This window comes from Nannospalax galili, unplaced genomic scaffold (genome assembly GCF_000622305.1).
Source record: "Nannospalax galili isolate Female #2095 unplaced genomic scaffold, S.galili_v1.0 scaffold1131, whole genome shotgun sequence".
NCBI lineage: Eukaryota > Metazoa > Chordata > Mammalia > Rodentia > Spalacidae > Nannospalax > Nannospalax galili.
This window is the reverse complement of record NW_008329039.1, coordinates 1,426,218-1,451,231: the sequence shown is the minus strand read 5'-3', so window position 1 is coordinate 1,451,231 and position 25,014 is coordinate 1,426,218. Positions and strand designations below refer to the sequence as shown.

The 25,014-nt window shown below is 35.6% G+C and overlaps 1 protein-coding gene across 1 annotated transcript in view; it reads right to left on the bottom strand.

Moving 5' to 3' along the window:
- Nucleotides 1-25,014, bottom strand: part of Lrriq1 (leucine rich repeats and IQ motif containing 1) — a 209,969-nt gene that overhangs the window by 134,788 nt on the left and 50,167 nt on the right. Inside the window, exons 12-13 of the mRNA XM_029562350.1 lie at nt 5,908-6,101; nt 3,995-4,122 (exon numbers count right to left, since the gene is read on the bottom strand). Of these exons, the coding sequence (XP_029418210.1) occupies nt 3,995-4,122; nt 5,908-6,101 (322 nt within the window). The remainder of the gene's footprint in view (nt 1-3,994; nt 4,123-5,907; nt 6,102-25,014) is intronic.

The window sequence follows — 25,014 nt, the reverse complement described above, 5'->3', positions numbered from 1 at the left end:
AAACAGACAAAATAATGAAGCTAGAAGAAAATGCCTTTCAGTGTTGTCGATCCTACACACAATATACCCATTCATACTCCTCCTCCTGTACACTACCACTCCTTTAAATCTGCTCTGTTGGGGAGAATTGTGGAATCAAAAGCATTAAAAGAAAATATGAGAAAACACTGGTCTACAAACACTCGCTATATAGCATAGGAGTGAAATTGACTGAAATGTATCATGGATATTGTAGGAAGAGAAGAGGCAAAAAGAAAAGAAGGAATAAGCAAGAGCGAGAAGTTGAGGGAGAGGAGAGGGAGGTAGGACAGAATACAAACATTTTGGACACACAGTATTGGAGTTAGGGCTTAATACCATGAGTTTTCATGCCTTTGTTTTCAGAATCATTATTGCAGAATTATTCAAGTCAAAGTCCAAAAATATTTAACCAAATATTATTTGTGTGTAATTTTAATATAGTTTAGTATTAAATCTTGTCTTTACACTGAAAAGATTTTTAAAATTGATATCTAAAAATTGTTTCACCCTTTAGTATATATTTTCTCTTTTTTCCAGAATATTTCATGTTTTTTTCAAATGTATATCATGGCTGACATCTATTTGAAGACTTCAAAAGAAAATAATCAATGAAGCTATAGAATTCAAAATTCATAATTTTTTCTTAAAATCAATTTATATAAAAAATCTAGTTTGGTTAAATATTTTTTGCGATATTCAAATTTTATCTCGATTCAGGTAGCCATGCTTTTTAAAAACTATAATTTTAAAATTCTTTTTTCCTAAAATCTTAATCAAGAAAACTGGCCATTCATTCACCTTTATGACTATTCATTAGGGTGGTAGAAACTTGATCATATAATCCTTTTTTTCCCCCTCAAATCTCTACAATTTTTCCCTTTACTGACATTCTGTGTATATTTTTTCCAGGAAAATTCAAACCAGAAAGACAAAGGACATTAGTGAAAACCTAATACCACTTGACCTTGTCACATTAGCCTTGGGCATTAAAAAGATATAAATTTCAAAGACGACAAAAAGCAAAAGATTTGTACATGGAGCACCCAATGGATAAGTTTCCACTCTCTGCTCCCACTTAGGATCTCACTGGAAGGAGAAAAGCTTATGTAGTCAGAGAGTCTTCTAGTTAGAACTCCTCTGAGTCAAACTTAAAACAGTCACATGTCCTAATGAAAATTTAAAACAGAAGACAGGATGGAACAAGTATCCCAAACAATATGCACTAGGCATCATTCTTTATGTGCATTCCATTTGTTGGGGAAGAAACCATGTGGATTTATAATTTCTTCCTTGTGATGAAAATAGTTACCAAAAAATAAGAGACATATACAATGTTAAAACATCCTAACTACACATCCCAATAAATATATGCCTATATGCATTGTAATATATACAGTTTTGAAATTCACATTTTTTTAACGGACTCAACGTTTTTTATTTGGACCTCAGACTTTGGTAAACAGATAAGGTAGACAATAGCCCTATTACACATGAGTTGATGTTAAGGCTCAGACAATACAAAAAGAACTCCTCAACGTCAACTGACTGGCAATTCAAACTTGCTGACTTTGAGTTTTATTTACCAGATATGGCTTTGCAAACATTCAGTGCACAGACAAAACTACAATGTAAGATGGATTACATTGCACATTGTTAGAGTACTAAGTTTGTTGAGAAAAAAATAAGCATATTATTTTTATATTATGTTAGGGAATAATTTCATTTCCTTATCTGTCCATTGAAGCATTCCTGAGCACCTTGAGATCTTTGGCTCCAGAAACAAGAGAAGATGACATATGCAAAGAGTTTCAGAAAAGAAGACTATATTTAAATATAAGTGACAATATTACTAAAACCTTCAAACCAGTATATGTAATTATATATAGTTTATATAATTGCTGTGTATTCATTTTTAGATAATATTTTGTTTAATACAGACATTGTCATACAAGTATATAATGTATATTGGCCATTTTCCCCACATAATGCCACTCTCTTCCTTCCCCAAAGATACTTGTCACCTCAGTTCCCCCACGTAGTTTTGCTTCTATTTTCTTGTTATATATACACACAGAATTTTATGTATTATATAAAAAAAATTGAGAGAAATTGTGATAACTGTCTTTTTTACTCTGAATTACATTTTGTATAAATAAGTTAACAAACTAAAATTTATCTCTGAATTTTTTTTAAGTTTAGAACTACTAATTATCCACTAATTATATACCACTCATTATCATAGCCCTCTAAAATAACTAATCACACTTACATATTCAAATGCTACCTCTAAGTAAACAAAATTATAAGAATTCTTTTGGAGGGATTATTCCAAGGATCATTATTAAATATAAAAAACATAATGATCTAGTTTGAATAATTCTCTTTGTAACAAACTGATAGGCATATATCTTAATAGAATGATGACAAAAAAGCTTGTCATCCAGTACTGATTTTAATTTTTAGAAATATGAATGTTTCAGGGCTGGAGAATGGCTCAGCAGTTAAGAGCACTGGCTGTTCTTGCAGAAGAACTGAATTCAAATCCCAGAACCCACATGGCAGCTAACAATCATCTGTAACTCTAGTTCCAAGGGATCTGATGTCCTCTACTGTCCTCCCACAGCACTGTATGCCATGGGTGCCCTTACATATATGCAGGCACAACACTCATACACATAAAATAAAAGTAAATTTTAAAAAAATCTAAAAAGAAATATGAACATTTCATAGTAGGCTTAAGATTATTTCAGAATTTTCTTCATTTAAATATTTTCTAGTATCATTAATGTTGTTTGAGAACAACTTCTATGAAATGTATGGATTAGGCCAACTCCTGAGTGGTTTACTACATATGCTCAGGACATAAGGGAGTATTTTATCTGGAGATTGTGTTTCATAAACTGTAAAATGAAAAAGATAGACTATGCTTCTGTAGGTCCAAGTCACTTACATGAATTCCTTTGAAGGAGCTACCTTGTGTCATTTTAGGTGCAAGTCAACTTTTGGGATTTAGTTCTGCTTAAAGAAATTTATGGTGATTTAAAAAATGATTCAGTTTCAAGTTCTCCAAGAATGATAGCTGGAAGTTAAATGCTCAAAATATTATCACTACTATGGTAAAAACTAATAGCTTTATAAGATTTGTAAAAAGACACATACATACATACATACATACATACATACATACATACACAAACACATGCACACATACGCATACATGTATTTGTCCCTTTTCAGTTGTCTTATAAGCCCCATATAACTCAAAGAAGAGATTTCTTGTTAAAGATGGCTCCTTCATCTGACTTCAGGTGCCCATGATAAATGAACTCATCACATTAGAGTGATCAGATCTTCATGAACTATTAAGAATAGGAAGAAAGAACACATATTGTGCTGATATTTTGACTTGAGACAGAAATTCTGTCCATAGATCCAGATATCTGGTGGTCTCAAATGTATCTTTTGGTGCAGGTACCCATTTCACTTTAATGTTAAGATATTTCAAGTGTTAATTTATATCCCCAAGGACTTCAAATTTAAAGCTATCTTAATGGATACAAAAAGACAGACATGTTGAGGGCAGATTAAACATCATTCTTTCAGGACTTAATAAGTACCATTTGAGAAAATGAGACATCCTTCTGAATTAAATTAACTATTCCTGTATTCTTGAAAGACTCTTTCTCTATAAACATAAACAAACCTTCCCCGAGAGAATTTTATAAGTACAGTTTTGAGAGGAAACAAAATGAGGAGGATAAAGTAACAAAATTTTATTAGAAATCTAGGGTAAGTTATCACTTTAGACTTTTTAAATTATATGTACTTCTTTTTGTTCCTTATGAACTAGTTTATGTTCATGAATCCCTAGTTAATTGAAGAAAACCCAATTTTTCTAATTATTTATGACCATCACATACTAATTTTGAGGAACTGTTGCCTGTATTTATTGCTTAATAAAATATGTTTTCACCTGTTTTGAGAGATTGTAAGATCTTGTAGTAAGGGCAGCCAACATGAAGAAAGTTCTTCCACAGTAGAAATGCTGTTATCATCCAGATGCAGTTTTCTTAGTAGAACATGATTCTTTAAGGATGGGGGCTATATTAAAATACACTTCATCAGCTGATATTAAGCAAAATATATATTCTAGTAGACACTAAGTCATAACTCAAAATATTATGATAATTTCAGTATGAATAAAACTTCAACTAATTAACTTTATTTTAATAGACTTTATAAAATAAATGTAATGACAAGATGCAATTTTATTTCCATAAGAGATCATTTTGATCCTACTTATGCACATAAACAAAACAATATCATGATGTGTTACAGTTTAATATTCTGAGAATCTTGTGTGAAATCAGATCTTTAAGACATTATAAGTATGTTGGCCATTTCTTAAATGGAACACATAGAATAATGAAATGGGGCTCATGAGATGAAGGAAAAGATTAAGAGGGAACAGTAGAATGAATGAACACAAAAGTGAAAGGGGAGAGATTGGGGGTAGAAAGGTTTAAACAAGAAGTGGGACAGGGAAATGGGCAAGAGGGCCAGGGGAACAATGGAACGCTGTGTAGGTACATAAATCTGTTCCCAGAAGCCATAGATTATTAAGTGAAAGTCTCAGTTCCAGAAAGGGCTCCTCCCAACACATTATTGGCCCTTAAAGAATACAGACAATTGTCACTACTGTTGGTCTTCCTCCAGAACTAGTTGGTACGACCCTATTGCTGAGGTAAACACATGACTTGGTTACAATTCATAGAGAAATAAAATTGCCACTGGGTTAGAAGTTTCTTTGCTGCTTAGCCTTGATAACACTAGAAAGTGCTCTGCAGAAAATGTACCATCAATTGCCTTACTCATTTCTGGACCCTGTGTATAATAACTGAACAGCCAGATAAGATGAACCTAGAGGTTTAATAGTGGCAATAGTCTGTTCTTAGAGGTAACCAACCACTTTTGGATTGAAATTGATGACTGCTCTGCATGATGTAATTCACATCTGATATTGTAAACCTGGTGGAACTCCCCATGGCTGGGGAGGTTACGGGTCCTAGTGGGGAAACTATGGCTGTTGTACTAGAAATAAACATGATGTTCTTGTGAAATTGCCTTCTAAATAAGTTTATCCCAAATATGATTGTCTGCATCAGAGAAGCTTCTTTTTACAGTGGTCAGTGGTGACTGCAGAGATGCCTAACTGGTCAAAGTACAAGGAATAAACTACTATTGAATGGCCAGTCATGAATGAGACACCTATAACACTGTTGCTAAGGCTCAGAAGGATCAGAGAGCATGTAGGGACTGGAAGAAATGCGGTGGAACAGTGTGGAACATTGTCTTGAGGGCATGATATGACAGTTACATTCTTGAAGTTGATCCACAGCTGATTATCTGTACAAAATCTCCAAAAGATTTGGCCTCTCAACACCCTATCATGAAAGGGAAGAAGATCATGGATTCCCACCCCTCCCTGAAGATTTATATGCAGTTAATGGTAGGTGCATATCCTTCTGTAAACAATCTCCCATGCATGCAGCTTCTGTTAATAACCCTATCCTCATGGAAACACACACTACACATGACATGAAAATAAAAGGGGGCCTAGTTGAAAATGGGGTCAGTGGGAATGGAACGGGACAGAGGGTAATGGGGTGTGTGAATGTGATTGAAAAACATTATGTATATGTATGGAAATATCACAGTAAAACCCATTATTATTAATAGCTTGTATATGCTAATGAAACATTAAAAGAAAAGGGTAAATTGGAAATAAAATACAAATATAAATTGATTTGAAAATGTGTGAGTGGTATTTCTATCAAAGAAAAATGTTGCAAAAATCACAAAACTCAAATAATTGAAACTCATTACCTCTCTTAGATAATTTCCCTGCAACTTCACTATTTGGAGCAATCCACAGTTTCCAATGTCCTCAACATCAGTAAGATGGTTGTGTGAGCAATCTAGGTATATTATGGTAGGTGCTTCAGAAAGGCCTTTTGTACTAATTAACTGATTATGGTCCACAGTTAATTGTTGAAGATATTTCAAAGATTCCAAACCACCTAGAAGAAAAGTTGTCTGATATCACATGTGCCATACATTCTTCCCAATATGTATTATCAATTAAACTGGCATTTTTTGATAGATTCACATCTACATCTGTATCTGTTTGTTTGTTTTCATACAGTTCCACTCTATTGGTTCTGGATGTCCTAAAACTGTGGCACAGACCAAGTTAGCCTTGATACCTTGAACCTCCTACTTCACCCTCCCAGTACCAGGAATATAGACATGCAAATACTGTGCCTAACCTTGGGGACATTTTGTTGAATGACATAGACATGTATCAGTTGAAAACTAAGACTTAAATGCTTCCACTAGGCAATGAATATTTTCAAACAAAGGAACAAGGACGACTGCTAATATCAACTAGAATTTTCTTAAAACACACTTGGAGTGGCAGCTATATTTATGAACATTTTAGGTTACAGGGACAAGTAAAGATTTAACAAAATAAGCTGAAAGGAGCAGCAGAGAAAATAGACAAGAGCAGAGAGAGGCAGTGAGTGAAAGGCGAGAGGAACTACAGGATGAGCACAACAAATCAGAGTGCGAACAGAGTGGCATATTCTTTCAAATCATAAAAGGTATGTTTAGTCACACTAAATTATATACAATGGACACTATCAGACAGAGTTGGCATGATGAATCAGCTAGAACGTTCCATGCTGGAGACATTAACAGTTTCATCAGGATGAAAACCCAGAGTATAGTGGAAGTGGGACAAATGTGTGTAACAATTTGGATTTTTAATAGTGGGGAGAAGTTTCTTAAATGGCCTACAAGCCTCTCTGCAATTTGTCTTCCACTATCTCTCTGAACTCATTCTCTAACATGGTCCCCCTGCCTCAATATGTTCTGATGTGCGAGGCAACAACCTCGATCTTACACTTGCCAACAACGCTGCCAAATTTTAAAACACGCCTGAAGTTAAATAAATAGCAGAGAAGAACTTTTAGTTTGTTTAAAAATTTGTCAAAAACATTTTAGTATAGTGGATTAAATCATATTCCAAGCCTCAAAACATTGAAAGATCTCTGACTTTACCTGCCTACTTCCACGAGTCCATAATATATTTAATACACAATAATAAACTAATATATAAAATATTCATCAATGCATTATTGAAATGGAAAATATGAAAACAAGTTACATGACCATGAATAATGAAAGAGTTAAATAAATTAAGGAATGTCTCTAAAATTAGTATGTATAATTTTTCAACATGCATAAAAATATCAGCATACAATGTGTGTGTGTGTGTGTCTGTGTGTGTCTGTGTGTGTGTGTGTGTGTGTGTGTGTCTGTGTGTGTATGACAGGGTCTCATGTAGCCCAAGCTGCTCTTGAACTCTGTATGTAGCTGAGGATGACTTTGAAATTCTTATCCTCCTGCCTCCACATGAGTGCTGGAATTACAGGCATGCACTACCACATTAGGTTCCATGTGGTGCTGGGGATGGAACCCAATGTTTCCTGTATGCTAGGCAAGCACTCTACCAACTAATCTGCATCCCAGGTCCAAAGAAATATATTTTTAAAAAGAACCAGCCCGGGGCTGGAGAGATGGCACAGTGGTTCAGAGCAATGGCTGCTTTTGCAGAACACCTGAGTTTGGTTCCCAGCACCCAGCTAACAACTATCTGCAATTCCAGTTCCAAGGGATCTGATGCCCTCTTCTGATCTCCATGGGCATTGCACGACATGGGTGCACTTACATGCTTGCAAGCAATACACTCACATAAAATAAAAATACAATATTAAAAAGAGAAACAAACCAAGTATTGAGGAGAACTGTTACATTGTCCTGGTTTTTGAACTAAGTGACAGAAAAACTTAAGCTTCTCTTTATTAAATGTGCTTTTGGTATTGCTAGTGTTTTGTTGTTGTTGTTTTGTTTTGTGGGACACTTACGGAAAGGATTGCATACATCTAGATGATAATACCTAAAAGAAATGAGCAAAATACCAGAACTCAAATGGTGTGATATGTATTGGCAAACCTATAATGAAGAAGGAGGGGGCACACTGGAAACAGTAGATTTTCACTGTCTACTTATAACCAATGACAAAAAGAACATGAAATCATATAAAACGTGTGTGGAGCTGAGATATGCCAACAATCAGGCAAGTAAGCGGGGAAGTCAGTCTTTCAGCCACAGTATGACCTAAGATGACCTCAGTAATGGTTGGATGTCTTAACTGTAACTCTAGGAGGAAAGAGCACTTCAACTCTGAGCTAGAACCACTCATCTAAGCCATTTCCAGTGTTCTGACATTTAGATAATGTGAGACAGTGTTTGTTGTTGTAAATTGCAGTGTTTTAGAATAATTTCCTTCATAGTAACATGTAATTAATACAATAAAAGTTCTCTTCTGAAGAAAGCAGAAATCAAGAAATATGTAATTATGTTAGAAATGTAATAAATGACCAAATTAACACCATTGCAGAACAAAATACATAATTTTAAAAATAGAATTGCATAGAATCTAGAGCTTGAAATCAAACTACCCACAGAAAAGTCAATTACAAAGAAATATGTGAAGTTAGAAGAAAAGTCACACACTAAACTAATTCAATAATAATAAACAATGACAAATACATGCAAAATACGGACCATCTATGACTGTCACAATAGAACAAAGTCAAAAAAGTTTCAAAGGACACCATCCAAGAAGAAACTTTTGTAAACAGGGATAATGTTGTCTTTCTTGATTAAGCAACTGACTGAGGAAAACATTATTCCACTATCTAGGCAGAAATAAGAGATGTGGAGAGAAAAATCCAGCTAGCCTTTCTGACATGAAACAGTACCACCAGATTTAAATTCAAATATATGATTACATTTAATTATTCATTATACTTAATTATTGGGAAAGAATGCATATAAATCACAGAGCTTGTTAGCTAGCTTGATAATATATGAAACAACAGCAAAAAATAGATGACATAACAAATATATCAAAAACATAACTTATGGGGCTGGAGAGATGGCTCAGTGGTTAAGAACACTGACTGTTCTTGCAGAAGACCCGGGTTCGAATCCCAGCACCCACATAGCAGCTAACAATTGTCTATAACCCCAGTTCCAGGGGATCCAACAGCCTCTTTGGTCCTCTGTGGGCACTGCACGACACGGGTGCACTTACCTACATGCAAGTATAACACTTCATACACATAAATTAAAAATAATAAAACATTTAGAAAACATAACTTATATTTCAGATGAACATACATCAGGCACATTCTTTTGCTCTCAGACTGGGGTTTGCCTCATTGGTATTTCATGTTTACAGATTCATCATGAGCCAGGGTCCCTGGGTTTCAGGTTGCAGAGGACAGATCATGGGTTTTTTTCAGCTTCAATGGACATAAATAAGCAAGAAAGACATGGCTGAAGACTTCTAATAAAAAAATGGCTCCCTAGAGGTACTTACTGGGCATGCTTCCTTACAACAAGGAAGGGTCAAATTCAAAGATAAATGGGCTGGAGATGCAGCTCAGCCGTTAATAGTCCTTGCTTCTCCTAAAGAAGATCAGAGTTTGGTTCCCAGAACACAGAACTCAAGCAGTTCACACAACCTCCTGTAAACCTCCAGTTCCATGGGATATGATGCCATTTTATGGCCTTTGAGGCACCTACATGCATGTACACACACACACACACACACACAATTTAAATAAATAAAAATAAATCTTTCTGCTCTTGAGTAAGAATATTTGGGGGCGACCCTTAGGGATCAGTGAAGATGAAACAGAACAATGTATGGAACTAAAGGATTCAGGAAGGCCTTGTACAGAGGAAATAAAGTGACTTCTTGACCACCCCATATATGAGTCCAACCTAATTTGAGAGTAGAACTTCCCATAATAGTAAAAATATTGCTGCTGTACAATCTTATTTTCTTTTGATGAATATTTTTATTGTGATTCTGTGCATTTCATACAGTAAATCTTAGTTATATTTAAACCCCCTCCACTATCTACACCCTTTATCACCTCCCACTGGATTTCATGGTTTCTGTCATATATGTTAAAGCCTATCTGGTCAAGCTTTTGTACCCAGATGTCCAGTCTTATCCTGAGAATAAACCCTGTCCAAGCCACTGAGTGCAATGCCTTCCCCACAAACCCTACTACATGTACCCTGCACAAAGTCATGAATTATACGTGAAGAAACTCTAAGAAGACACCATTATGCCCTGTTGGAACAAAGTCAGAACAACCTACCAAACCGACACCCTGAGACATATCGTCAGGAGAAATTATTTTGTTATAAAAATTGTTAAAATACATCCACCAGAAGTACCATATCAACACAGAAACCCCAGACATGGAATGAGAAGGCACTGCGATACCTCCAGAAGAAACAAAGCCATGTAGCAAAAGAGACCAAAGGAAATGACAGAATTCCAGAAAAACTCCAAATAATGACTCTGGGGTACTTTGATGTGATAAAAGATACTGTAGATAGAAAAACTCAATGAAATCAAGAAATTAATTCATGATGTGAATGAGGAGTTCTAGAAAGTGAAATTGTAAAGAAAAATAAATGGAAATCTTGGAGCTAACAAAATGCAATAAACAAATAAAATAAATTAAAGGGAAAGAAAGCAAAAGCACATGAGATATGAATATTTCTCCAAAGAAATAATACAATTAGCCATCATCTGTCCAATAAAGTCCTTAGAATCTGTAGTCATTAAGCGCATATCAAAACCAAAATAATGCAGCATCTTATCCCAGATGAAATTACTGTTAAAAAACTTAAGACTGTCTTACAAGTGCTGATGAGAGTAAGATGAGCAGGGGACTCTACAGTGTTGGTATGAATGCAAACTAGTATGGTAATCAAATTAATGAGAACAGTGTAGAGAGTCCTGAAAAGACTAAAAATAGAGCAATCACATGGCTCAGTTATTCTCTTCTGGTATATATATACAAAAGAAATGAGAGCAATATATGAAAAAATATGTGTGCTCTCATGGTTAGTGAAGCACTATTCCATTTAGCTAAGATACAGAAACAACCAAGAGGTCCATGGCAGATGAATGGATAAAGGCAGGAGGCCACCAATACTGTAGATACAATGGAGTATTATTATTCATCCATAAATCTGAAATGGATGGAAGTGGAGGAAGTTGAATCAGGTGAAGTATGTCAGATATAGATGGACATATACTGTATGTCCTCACTTATATGTGGAAGCTGAAATGTTATTCTCACAGAAAGATGAATGTAGTGATTTCTAGAGTTAAGGAAGTGAAAGGGAGTCACTATAGAGGAAAGATGGTTGAACCCTGTCCCCAAATACAGTTAGACAAAGAAGTTGATTCTACAGTTCTATAGCACCATAACTGACTTTAGTTGTAAACCCTAGCTGGGTATAGTCTTCATCATCAATCAGTTTTTATAACACTTTTAAAGTCTCCCTTATATAGCTTCTTTCCACACGATTCTACACAGGACATTCTCATACAAGTATATACTATATGTTGAGCATACTCCCCCCATAACTCCCATAAATCAGTTTTAAAATACTCCACTCTTCAATAAAGATCATTTTATCCATTTAAAGTGAGGGAGGGCAGGGGTTTAGGAGGTGCTGGTATCACAGATGCCATCAGAAGAAAGGTTCTGAAGGAACAAAAAAGGTCAACAACAGCAAATACCCCTCAGTGATATAGAAAAGATCACTGCATATTTGTTGTGGCATTTGCCAGACTAATTTCCATGAAAGGGGAGACTGATACTCCAATGTACAAATCAAGCTTACATTTTTAATAATTTTTATTTTTATATTTGGCTACCTGTAAATTCCATACACTTATGGCAACTATTTACAATATCATGTAAGGAAAATAATATTTATGACAGTTCAATTTTAATGTAAAAAAACTGTTGAGTAACTAGAAGAGTTCAAAGACTCAAGAGAGATAATAGATAGCTATTTAAGGAGAAAGAAATATTAAATACTCTGAGTAATCGCTATACATTGTGTTTCACATCCATTATGCACTTTTCGAGTACCTTCATACTGAAGTCTTAGGGAAATATAAGAACCCAACTGCCTTTTGTTAACTCAGATACAAGACTTACAAATAAGTCAAAAATGCCCCTCATTTCATATCACCTTCCTCAAAAAATACATTTAAAACACAGAAAACTTTATAACTGCCAAGTTATTATTTAACATTCTAGATGAAAAATGAAAATTGTCTTTTCTCATACTGACAATATTAATATGTAACCTATAAAAATAAAACTATTTGTGAGAAGTCTTCAATATTTTTTCAGAGTGTACAATGGTCCCCCATATCCAAAAGAATAAATCTGGTATATATACCAGATGCAATGACTAAGACAGAGAATGTTATTATACAGAATAAGAAACACTTAAAAATAATAAAGTTAATCTAATCAACCAAAATAGCTACCATTTATAAATTTACATAGATAAAATATTATAATACCAAAAATATTTTAAGCAGAAAATTCAGATGAAAGGGCCAAGAGACTGGCTAAGCCCTAGGGAACTGACACATCTGACAAAGTGCTTACCTTGTAAGCATGAGGACCTGAGTTTGAGCCCCAGAACCCATGTTTAAAAAAAGGTCATGCATAGTGGTACACAATTGTTATCCCAGCACTGAGGAAAGAGGAGGGGAGGGATAGTGAGTTTGAGGTCAGGTTAGACTACAAAACCCTGTCAGAGAGGAGAGGAGAGGAGAGGAGAGGAGAGGAGAGGAGAGAATCCTTGGAGCTATCTCATCAGCCAGCATGCCAGCCTAGCTTACTTGGTTATTCCCAGGCCAGTGAGAGACTGTATCAAAAGTCAAGAAGATGAACAAATAAAAACACAAAGATAAGGGGCTAGAGAGATGGTTCAGCAGTTAAGAGCACTTCCTGATCTTGCAGAGGACCAGGGTTCAATTCCCAGCACCCACATAATGACTCACAACTGTCTGTAATTCCAATTCAAAGAATCTAACACCTTCTTCTGGCCTCCACAAATACTAGGCATACATGTGACATAATTACATTCGTGCAAGGAAACCACTCATACATATAAAATAAAAATGAATAAAACCTTTTAAAAGAAGGTGTACATCACCTGAGGAGTGACACCCAACGTCTGATGTCCACACGCACATGCACATGTGAACCTGCACTTTCATACACACATTTACCAACATACAGACAAACACATAAACACATACAAAGTGACCAGTCTATGATTCTCATGAGAGGGACTGACTTAATTTTCTCTGCATAAACATGCTAACACTCAGCACCACACTCCATTGATAGGCACCTAACACAATGACAAATGAATAATCTGAGTTCTACAGTTCCTATCTATTCCAAGGCTAGCTGTATGAATGCAAGCAGGTTGCATTCTTTTCTTAGTCCTTATTTCTTTAATTTATGGAATGAGGTGTTTTTCCATTTTTAAAAGGTTTAAAAATATATATTTTAGGGTTGGAAAGAAGGCTCAGCAGTTATAAGCACTTGCAATTCTTCCAGAGCAGCCAGGTTCTATTCCCAGCTCCCACATGGTGGCTAACAACCATTTGTAACTCCAGTTCCAGTGGCTCTGAAACCCTCTTCTGGCCTCTGTGGCATTGTACAAATTGGGTGGACTTACATACATGCGGTCAAAATACTCATACACATAAAATAAAAACAGTAAATAAATTTTTAAAAAATCCATAACTCCATTTCCAGGAGATTCCAACACCCTCTTCTGACATCCGCAGGCACTGCAGAACATGGTGCACTTACATGCAATCAAGCAATACATTCAGGCAATATCATAAAGTGAAAATAATATGAAATATTTTTTAAAATTAAAAGTAAATAAAAAATATTTTAAATTGCACCAAACAGAACTTTGACATGTTAAGTACTAACATAACATTAATAATTGTGTCTTAAAAATATTTAAAATAAAACAAAGAATTAAAAAACTCTAAATCCAGTAACTGAATCTGTTGTCTTCAGAGGAACTATGCTGTTTAACAATATCTTTAAAGAGGAATAAGTTACTAACATACATTCAAAAAGATTTTATACAGCTGTTTAAGCAATAACTTGATCCAGTACATATACTTGGGTCAAAGAAGGCATATAGCTAGGGAGGAACTTAGAATTGCTTTTAATCTTGTTACTTTGTACCTTTCCTCTTTTCATATGATACAGTTTTGCTGTCAAACAATGTATGGGAATAATGCAAGACAAGTCTAAAGTAAACCTTACCTCCATAAAACATTAAATGTTGTGAAGATTAATTGTCAATTTAACACAACCAAGACTGACCTGCGAAGAGAGCTTCAGTAAGAGATTATCCAGGTCAGGTTGGCCTGTTGGGCATGTCTGTGTGACACTGTCCTATTTGTGTTAACTGGTGTGGGAGAGTGTGTCCACTGTGGGTGGCATCATTCCCTAGGCAGGGGATCCTGAGCTTTCTCCACTATGAGTGGAGAAAGCTGGCTGAACACAAGCGTGCATGCTTCTGGACTAGCTGCTTCAAGCTGCTGCTGCCCTACAGTTCCTTTTGCCATAGTGTTTTATTACAATAGGAAATGAAATGAAGACAGTATTGCTAAGAAAATTATTCTTTCCTAGTCAAAATATCAGACTTTTTTTCTTTTCCGTAACTAAAAAAATTTAAAAAGCCACAAAATATTCATAATTCTTTTTAAAAGCACTAAAACAATAATATTGTTTAAATGGATATTGAACTATCCTTCAATTACTCCATAATTTTTTAAAAATTCTTTAAGGGTGCTGGAATGGCTCAATGGTTTAAGAGCACTGACTGTTCTTGCAGATGACCTGGGTCTAATTACCAGCACCCACATGGCAGCTAACAAACTTTATAAACTCCAGTTCCAGGGGATCTGGATGCCCTATTCTGGCCATGGATACACTTACACACATGCAGGCAAACCACTCATTCACATAAACTAAAAATGAATTGAAAAAATAAAGCTCTTTAAAAGCTTTCAAGATCATACAGAAGTGTGTTTACTTCTAAAAGGACCCCTACACAGAATAAAACTAGGATTTCACTATACCTGTTATAAACATCTATTTCAAAGAATTATCAAAGAATGAGTCAGTGGTCTAATAAAACATTCTTGTCACAGGGAATGAACTCTCAAAAGAAATTGCAAAACTAAAGATGTGAAACTAAGCTGGGCCTTGTGGTGCATACCTTTAATCCCCACACTCAGGAGGCAGAGGCAGGTGGGTCTTTGAGAGATGGAGACCAACCTGGTCCACATAGCCAGTTTCAGGCCTGCTGGGCTACAGTAGTGAGACCCTGTCTCAGGAAAAAAAGAACTGAAGTTAGCCCGGGAGGTGTTGCCAAATAAAAAGCTTGGTAAAGATCTAGCTCTATTAAGCTGTTCAATGATTGTTATGTCAGACACGCATACACTTTATTATTTATTTATTTATTTATTTATTTTTATCTTTTTGAGACAGGGTCTCCCTACAACCCCAACTGGCCTGGAACTCACTATGTAGACCAGGTTGGCCTTGAACTCACATAGAGCTGCCTGCCTCTGCCTTCTGAGTGCTGGATTATACGTGTGTGCCAGCACCCATGGCCTATGTGTACACTTATGCCCTGCCTTAAGAGTTTTAACTTTAGTGCAAATGTCCTTTATGGCTCTAATGTCATTTAGAGCTATATATGACTGATACAGAAGTCAGGAAACTTGTATTCTCATCACATATCTGCCACTTGTTAGATGAAAACTGTGGGTTAGCTTTTTCGCCAATGGCACATCTGGGTAATCTCTTTCAGTGTCAATACTAAGCATTGTGTGCTCTTCAAAGGTAAGCTAGCACCATCTAGTGGACTCCAGACATTCACTATGTAATTATGAAAGACATTTTGATGTCTAGAATTTTATTTTATTTTTTCTCAGTCATTGAATCACATTATTTGGGATAAAATTAAATCCAGACATATTTCCCTTCTGATCTATGATATAGTAATCAAGCATAAGTAAATATGTTTAATTATTTCAATGCCTTTCATATCAACAATAATCTCACTTTTCCAGAAAGCAATATTATCTGGAGAGACATCAGCAGAACAGAAATCTCTGAACATCTATCTCTACTTGCAATGATATTTTCTGGTAATGTACTACTTCAGATTTATGAATCAATAAGTGGGGGGAGGGGAGAAAAGGGAGGATCCTGGGAATGAACACGAGCAAGATATAATGATATGTGTGTAAGATGATGTCATAAAGAACGAAATAATTTTATATATCAAATAAAATTAAATAACAAATAATACATTTCAGAATTTAAAGACTTTCTCCAGATAAAGGTTTTCTAAACTAGCAAGAAGAAACCATATGAATGAGACAAAAAAGAGTTATTTGCTTTTATACATTAAATGACATTAAGTTTCATTTTTATACACTATCCAATAAATGAAATATAATTATATTCAATAATATTACTATGTACAATGTGTAACTACATAACTACCTATCATCTATAAATACCTAGCTATTGATCACCTATCTATCTATCTATCATCTATCTATCTATCTATCTATCTATCTATCTATCTATCTATCATCTACCTACCTACCTACCTATCATTCTATCCATCTATTACATATGGCTTACTAGGATATACAGCAAGTTAAAGTCAGGAGAGATATTTATTTTTTATATTGCTGCATCCCTACCAATATTCTAGTGTTGTTTGATTCTTGCATCTGAGAAGTGTGATAGTATGTCATCAAAAAAACTGGTTCATTAATAACTGTATTCATTAACAAGTCTCAAACTCATATTTTCAGAAAAAACTTAATGTAGCATAATACTATTCTTCTTATCTATTAAATATGCACTTATCAAAGTTATAAAGGAATAAACAATTTAAAAACAAACCAATAGAAGAAAATTGTGAATTTCAAATCCCATCTATATAATTTACTAGCAGTGCAATTTCAGGCATTTAACTCCCAGTTCTTCTATTTATTTATGGGGAGGAAAAGAAGTTTGATTTTTCATTTGCACTGCCTAGTCTTAGAGCTGTAGAATGGAGACATTGATGTCAGGCTTAGGAACCTGGGGATTTGATAGGTCACAGGGCATAGGGGAGAGACTAATACTACTTTTTGATTAAATACAGAGTATTCGACTGAATCCTAATGACTTATGGTAATACCCATAGAGTAATGCATCTCACAACTCTCATGAGAGAAATATATATAGCAGATGCTGATTAACACAGAAACCCACAACTGGCCAATGTGCAAAGAACAAGAGGACGCAGAGTGCTCATCCCTGAATAGGACACCTATCTCACTTCTGCCTCTCAAGGCTCAGGTATCATTGCTGAAGAGAAGGTGGAAACATTGTAAAAGGCAGTGCTGGTGTATGATGACAAGGTCATAGAGTTTTCCAGACACCTGGCCAGTTACTCATATGAACTCTTAGCAAAGGTGACAGCATACACAAGTCCCATGCAAGCTCAAACCAGAAAAATTCCAGCATAGACATGGGGAAGTAATAAATCCCAACACAACCTAAGGGAATTTTGGCAGCTGATGGCTACTATGAGGGAAAGAGACAGTCTCTTGGAAGGACAGGACTCTAGGTAGGTTAACAGTCTTCAGTGAATTGACCTGCACTGAAGGACATTTGTGGACACAAATTAAACTCTGCAGGTGTGTGTGTGTGTGTGTGTGCGTGTGTGTGTGTGTGCATGCGCGCGCGTGTGTGTGTAACAGTATATTAAATTGGGCAGGGACAGTATGTTGAGGTGCAGATAGGGGAGAGAATCTAAATACCATCAAATTATATTGTTAGTTGGGGCTTACCAGAGGAAGTACTGGCAGCTTATCACTGCTGGGTGAAGAAGAGTTGGTTTTCATTAAGGAAGATGCTAGATAGGTTGACCAGGCTCAGTGAATGAAATCACACTGAGGGACAACTAGGACACAGACTTGACTTGATAGTCTTTAACATATGTGACAAAATGCATGATATCTGGTGGAGGGTGGCTATGGGGCAAGTTCAGATAAAGGAACGGTTCTAAATATGATTAAGAAGTATTGTATCAAATGTACAAAAATTCAATAAAAATATATATTGCAAAAAATATACTGCATGAAAATCTAAAAAAATTCAGTAACTTTTTTTAAACAAAAGAAGCCAGGCATGGTGGTGCATGCCTTTAATCCCAGCACTGGGGAGGCAGAGACAAGGCAGCCTCATCTCTGTGAGTTCAATGCCAACCTGGTCTACATAGTGAAGTCCAGGTCAGCCAGGGCTATATCGTGAGACCCTGTCTCAACAAAACAAAATGAAACAAAACAAAACAAACAAAAAGCACCCAAAAGCAAAAAAAACCCCTAAATAAACCCAAGTAAACAATTTAAGAAAACTCAAAATATAAAACATTTTCTATGAGTTAATTTTAGAAACTTTAACAGTCAGTGTCAAGTTTCCATTCCAGAACTGTCTCTCCATATAACAAATAGAAAACAAATGTTTACCAATTTTAGGCAAAAGAAGACACAAAGTATGCTAATGAGCTCCAACCCCATCATTTAACTGCAATCCAACCAAATTAAACTAAACTGTGAATGATGGATTCAAGAAAAATAAGACACAGTTTAAATAAGAATAAACAAATGTCTCATAGAAATGAATACATATTTAAATCATCACTCTAAAGGTAACATGAACAGAAAGCACAATTTGTTTATCTTAAATACGCATAAATGACTCCAGATTATATCAAAGTATTCTCCAAAATTTGTTTCCAAACTGTGCCAACAGTACTCAGTATAAAAATGTGAACAGCATTATTTATATTATTACATAATTTGTACAAAACATGTTCCAAAATGTTTATTTCTTTATTTAATTGACTAGAAAACAATTTGTTCTTAAATATGTGGAAGTCTTAGCACTTCCATTTAATTTACATTCTAATTTATATTTCAATTGATTAATAATGTAATCACATTAATATAAATATATTAGCATATAATATATTCAAATATTTAAAAATAATAAAAGGCTTTCGATTTTATAATTTAAATTCAAAGAACTAAAAATTTAAAATATTACTTTTGTAAAAATATACCTCTTATTTGAAATGATCCACAAATATTCCACATTGTCTCTATTATATATTGTTTAATTTATAGCGAATTTATTTTCAAATGAATTATCTTAAAGAAATAACTGTAAAATCACTAAACTTGTTCACTTCAAGCCAAAGAAAAACATTCAAATAAAACTATGAATGTTTTCTAATGAAAGGGTGAATGAGAGCTGGCATTACTTATTACCTATGGCACAGACGATGGCAGGCTTAGCAAGGGATTAGCAACCAGTTACATTCGAAACCAGAAACATAACACAGTGCACTATTTCTGCCAATTTTATTTCACCTCCTCAAGAAATATTATACCATGGAGTAGTAATTTACTAGCTTCTAAACACGAATCCATCTTTGTGCCCTTTCCTGAGCATTCTTAGAAATAATATATCACTGAAAGGCGAAATCGATTTTTCTCTTAGCTTGACTAGAATTTTAAGCAGTCTCTAAAGATGAAAAACAGACTTCACTACTCGTCAGAAAAGGTACTTTCTCACATGCAGTCTTCTCACACTCAATAAATACAACATTTTCATCATACCCAACAGACAGCAAAGACATCTTAGCTTTCTTTGCTCCGTGATACAGAGATACCTCAGGCATATCAATTAAAATAGTGGCAGTCCTTCACATAAGTTGTGTAGATAGCCTATCCCAGAAAATTTACCTCTTACAGAAATTCCCACATTGCACTATTGCCAATATAAAGGAAATTAAAGCATTTCTCTTTTCAAAAATAGATTTTTCTCTTTTTGATTTATTAAAAGTTTAATTTATTAAAGTCTGTGCCTATATTATAACATGCTTATCATGGTGCTTGCCTTTGTTTCAAAAACAACAGTATTATTTCTATATGTACATAAACTAGAATTTCATTTATTTATGGGAGAGAGAGAGAGAGAGAGAGAGAGAGAGAGAGAGAGACTCCTTGTAGCTCTACCTATCCTGGAACTTGCTAAAGTCATATGTTACTATGCCAGGCTACACTAGAATTTTTAAAATAAAAAGTGTGTTGATGGCTATAGTATTTCCATGTGAGGACATTTTTATAGGTGGTTCCAAGGTATGTGGTATAAGAATATAGATAGTCATTAAAGAATATGAGGGAACCATGTTTTCAAATGAATACCCTTTAAAATGTTTGCAAACAAAAACTGCCTTTGAAAAACAAGTATATTTTCATTTTTCAACATGAAATAAAGGGAAGGTGGATGATAGATACCACCTCAACCCGACTGTCACATACAGGAAAGTCATACAGAGCAATAAAAACAAATGTCCATAACTCTCGCTTGTAATACAAGAGGGAGTTAATTATAATTGACATCATCAGTCTTAGTTTAGATTTGTGCAGAGGGAATCTTACGGGAACTGAGAGGAGGTCTGGACAACCACTGACAGATCAAGTCTTCCCTAGGTAAGAGAGAACATCGTTCTGAATGGAATAATGAACTGAACCCTAACATAAAGCTCATTAAACAATACAAATACCTATGGCCTCTGTGGCAGAATAAAACCTTTAAACTTCAACCGAAAAGTAAAATCCAAACCTATGCTTTTAAAATGTAACCCTCCAATACCAGAAATCCTCAAAAAGTTTAAAAATAAAAGATGGTCAGTAGGCAAGCACAAATGAACAACAACAACAACAAAGTCATAACAGAAAAGGTAGCATTCATTAAGACATTAGCCAGACAAATATGGAAACTTACACTATTCAAAGTTAAACTTCACAATAAAATTAAAGTCATCTTTGAAGCAGCATTGAGGTTCACATTTACAGCCACAAGGCAGAAATCAAAGACGTTACAAAAACAAATCCATTGTTAATCACATATTAAGGACAGATAGCTCTAATATAGCAAAACTCCCCTAATCCAAGATCAATCAACAAACAGATAGCTTAATAGAAATCATAAATGAGATAGATTTTATAGATGAAAAATTGTATCCAACCAAAGTTGACTTTTTTTTCAAGGCACATAAAATATTAATGAAAATGGACCCCATATAGAAATGAGAAGAAATCCATAGGGCACATCAAATAGTAGAAATGGAAACTATTCTCTAGTCATAATGTAATGAAACTAGCAATAATAAAAATAAACTTTCCCTTCTGAGAACTTAAATCTACAGGAATAGACAACCTACAATTACAGAACTGATTAAAATATGTATCAGAAGCTGTGGTCTAAGGACTTCTTAAAGGAATATGTACAGATTTCAATGAACAAGCAGAAGAGAAACTAATATATCAAGTAGTAGTTAATGGCTTTGTAAAAGCTCTTCACAGATATTTCTAAATTCCTGATATCCTTTAGCTCAAGAATATTAACTGAAGGCTATACCTTAACAAGAATTACATGTCAGGATATTTGATTGGCTTTAGTGGAGAAGAATGAAAATAATCCAGTATCAATTAGCAATTCACAATGAAATTGTGCTGTGTTGACTTGGATGAGGAATGCCCTCTGCCCCTATAGGCTCCAAGTATTTGAATACTTGATCAGTTGGTGGTGCTGTTTTAAGCGGTTTAAGAGGGGCAGCCTTGCTGGAGGAAGCACATTGCTGGGGGAGGGCTTTGAGAGTTCATAGCACCATCTCACTTGCATTTTCTGTCTCTCTCTGCTTTCTGTGCCAGATAAGAGCTCTCAGTTTTCTGCTCCAGCCGTCTCATACTATACTCCACCTCCGTGATGGACGCTTACCACTCTGGAGCTGTAAGACCAAAAACCTCTTCCTTCTATAAGTTTCCTTGGTCATAGTACTTATTAACAGCAACAGAAAAGTGGCTATTGCAAATGCAGTCATGGAAAAGGAGTGGAACTAATTAAGTGAAAAAAAGCAAGGCAGAGAACAGCACTTAAAATAGGTTACATTTCGTGAAAGAATTAGCACATAAACATTTTCATGTGTTGTGCAGGTTAATGTTATCAACCGAACACAGGGAGAATCACCTAGGAAAGGAGCCTGGTGGGAATGGAGCGTGCCTGTGAGGGATTATCTGTTAGGTTTGCCTCTGTACCTGCCTCAGAGTGATTTTTCCTGGTTAAGACAGTGGAAGGTAGGAAGACCCATCTTGAATTTGGGAGGCATCAGTTAATAGGCTGGACCCTAGGGAAAGGTAACTAAGCAGCATCTTCATCTCCCTCTGCTTCCTGACTGTGGATGCAATGTGACTAACTGCCTCAAGTTCCTTTGATCATAACTTTCCCACCATGATAGAGGCCCTTCAATTGGGAGCCAAAATAAACCCTTTCTCATTAAGTTGTTATTTTTAGAGTATTTTAATACAACCGCAGGAAATGTATCTATCAATCTATCTATCTATCATCTATCTATCTATCTATCTATCTCTATCTATCTATCCTCTGTGTGTGTTTGTTTTATAGAGATCTATGTTCACTATACATAGTATATACATATTGTATATGTCATCTATGCAATTGAAAACAGTAAATTGTAAATATATACAATGCTAAATACAGAAATTATTAACATATCAGCACTAACCAGGACACTTATACTACTGCCTCCCAACCCCAAGAGTTCAGGCTACTGTTGGCTGTTTGGGAAGGAAAGTCACTTCAGTGTTTTCAGTTGTGCACCACTTCTGAGCCCACCAGGCTCCAGAGGATAGTTCCATATGCATGTTCATGGCAATGGCCCTGCTTAAACTCTGGGGTCACAAACAAAACAAAAGGACATTGATACAGGAAAGGGATTTGTAGGAAGTATAAGAGGGTGTTTGACAGGGGTGGAATAGATAAGAGAGGGTGGGGAGGAACTAATTAGAATTCATTGTATATATGTATGGAATTGTGAAAATATAAATTGAATTAATGAAAAATAAAGTATAGCGGAGAATTCCCATACTTTTGTGGATCGTCCCACATGTACACATCCACACTGGCCAGACTTAGTGGTTTATAATTTTATTAAAGGCATGGAGTTGGGAGTGGGATATGTTGAGGGGAACATGGAGGGAATCAGAGGGGGGAACTAGGGGATGAATATGAACATATTTCACTGTACACATGTCTTAAATTCTCAAATGTGGTGTGCTTACTATGGAAATCTGTGTGGAGGTTCCCCAAAACACTAGAAGTAGATCTATCACTTGAGCTATCCATACCACTTTGGGGCATAAAATCAAAGGACTGTATCCTAGTACAAAAATACCCAGTCAAACACGTTCACTGATGCTCTATTCATAATAGTAAGATAATGAAAAAAACTGAGATGTCTGTCAACTGATGAATATATAGTGACATATGGCCCACTTAGACAATGGAATATTATTTGACTGTTAAGAAAAATGAAATAACGAAGATTCACAGGTAAATGGATGAAACTGGAAATGAATCATTCTGAGTGAAGCAACCCAGACTCAGCAAGACAAATATCACATGCTCGCTCTTGTATGTGGACACTAGTTTTGAATCTTTAGATATGTGTGTTTCAGTTAGAAAAACCATAAAGGCCAGGAAACAGTAAGAAACTATAGGGAGGGTGGTTAGAGGGAGGGGAGACAGAATGTGGTGATATAAAGAGGGAAAGCAGATGGCATAAGAAGAGTTAAATGGCATAGGGAATGGGAAGGTAGGATAGATGAGGGAGAATGGGGAAGGATAAATAACACTAAAGGCCTTTAGAAAAAGTCCTATGGAAGCATACTACTGTAGATGCTTCATAAAACATATACATATATAATGTAAAATAATTTAAATGGAATTACCCTATAAAGGGGGTGAAAGCCCCTATCAGACACCACAGACTAGCAAATAAGAGGCCCAATGCCAGGAATAGGCTCACTCTTTCGAAGTTGTTGACCAAGTGGATCTCTCCCTCAGTCCCTCAAACAATTCTGGCTACTGCATTGTTCTTAGCTACCCTCCAGAACCTGACGGTAAGACCCTATGCTGAAAGGTTTTTTTCTTTGACACGGTCAATCAAGTTGGTACTGAATTTTAAGCTTCATCTCTACTGTCTAGCTTTCATAGTTCTGGAGGTGCTATGTATTTTAATGTAAGAGAAAACGAATGTGAATACTGTGAGCTGCAATAATGACTGCATTGGCAAGATATGCCCACAGGAGCAATAGCAGCATGAATATTATGGGAGTAACGAACCACCTTCTAATACTAACACTATTATGAGGGACAAGAACCGTGGCTGGGCACAAGTCATACAAGAGACCCTACTGCTATTGTTCTGCTAAATGGACACTGCACTAAACCAAATCCTAATGATATTGTTCTACCCATATATTTGGTGCACCTCTCAACTCTCAACAGAGACAATTCTTATTGCAGCAGATGGCCATGAGCACAGAGACCCACAACTGTTTAATATGTAGAGACTAAGAGACTGCAGAGTGCTCAGCCCTAAATGGGACACATATATCACACCTTCCTCTCCCAAGAATCAGAGATCATTACAGAAGATGGAACAAAAAGATTTTAAGAACCAGAGGCAATGAATGAATACAATTCTGGAAACTGTTTTCTTGGACACAGCAGGTCAGTAGCACATATGAACAATACTTGTGGCAGCATGCATGAGACCTGTGCAAGGTGAAACCAGACAAAAACCCAGCATGGATGGGAAATGGACAAGAAGTCCCAACCATAGCTAAAGAGTTTCTGGTAATCAGTAGCTGCTTTTCTTTAAGGAAATGACACCTGCTGGCGTCACCGAATTCCAAGAGATGAACCCACACCCAAGAACATTTGCGTAACACAGATTAGACTCCATAAG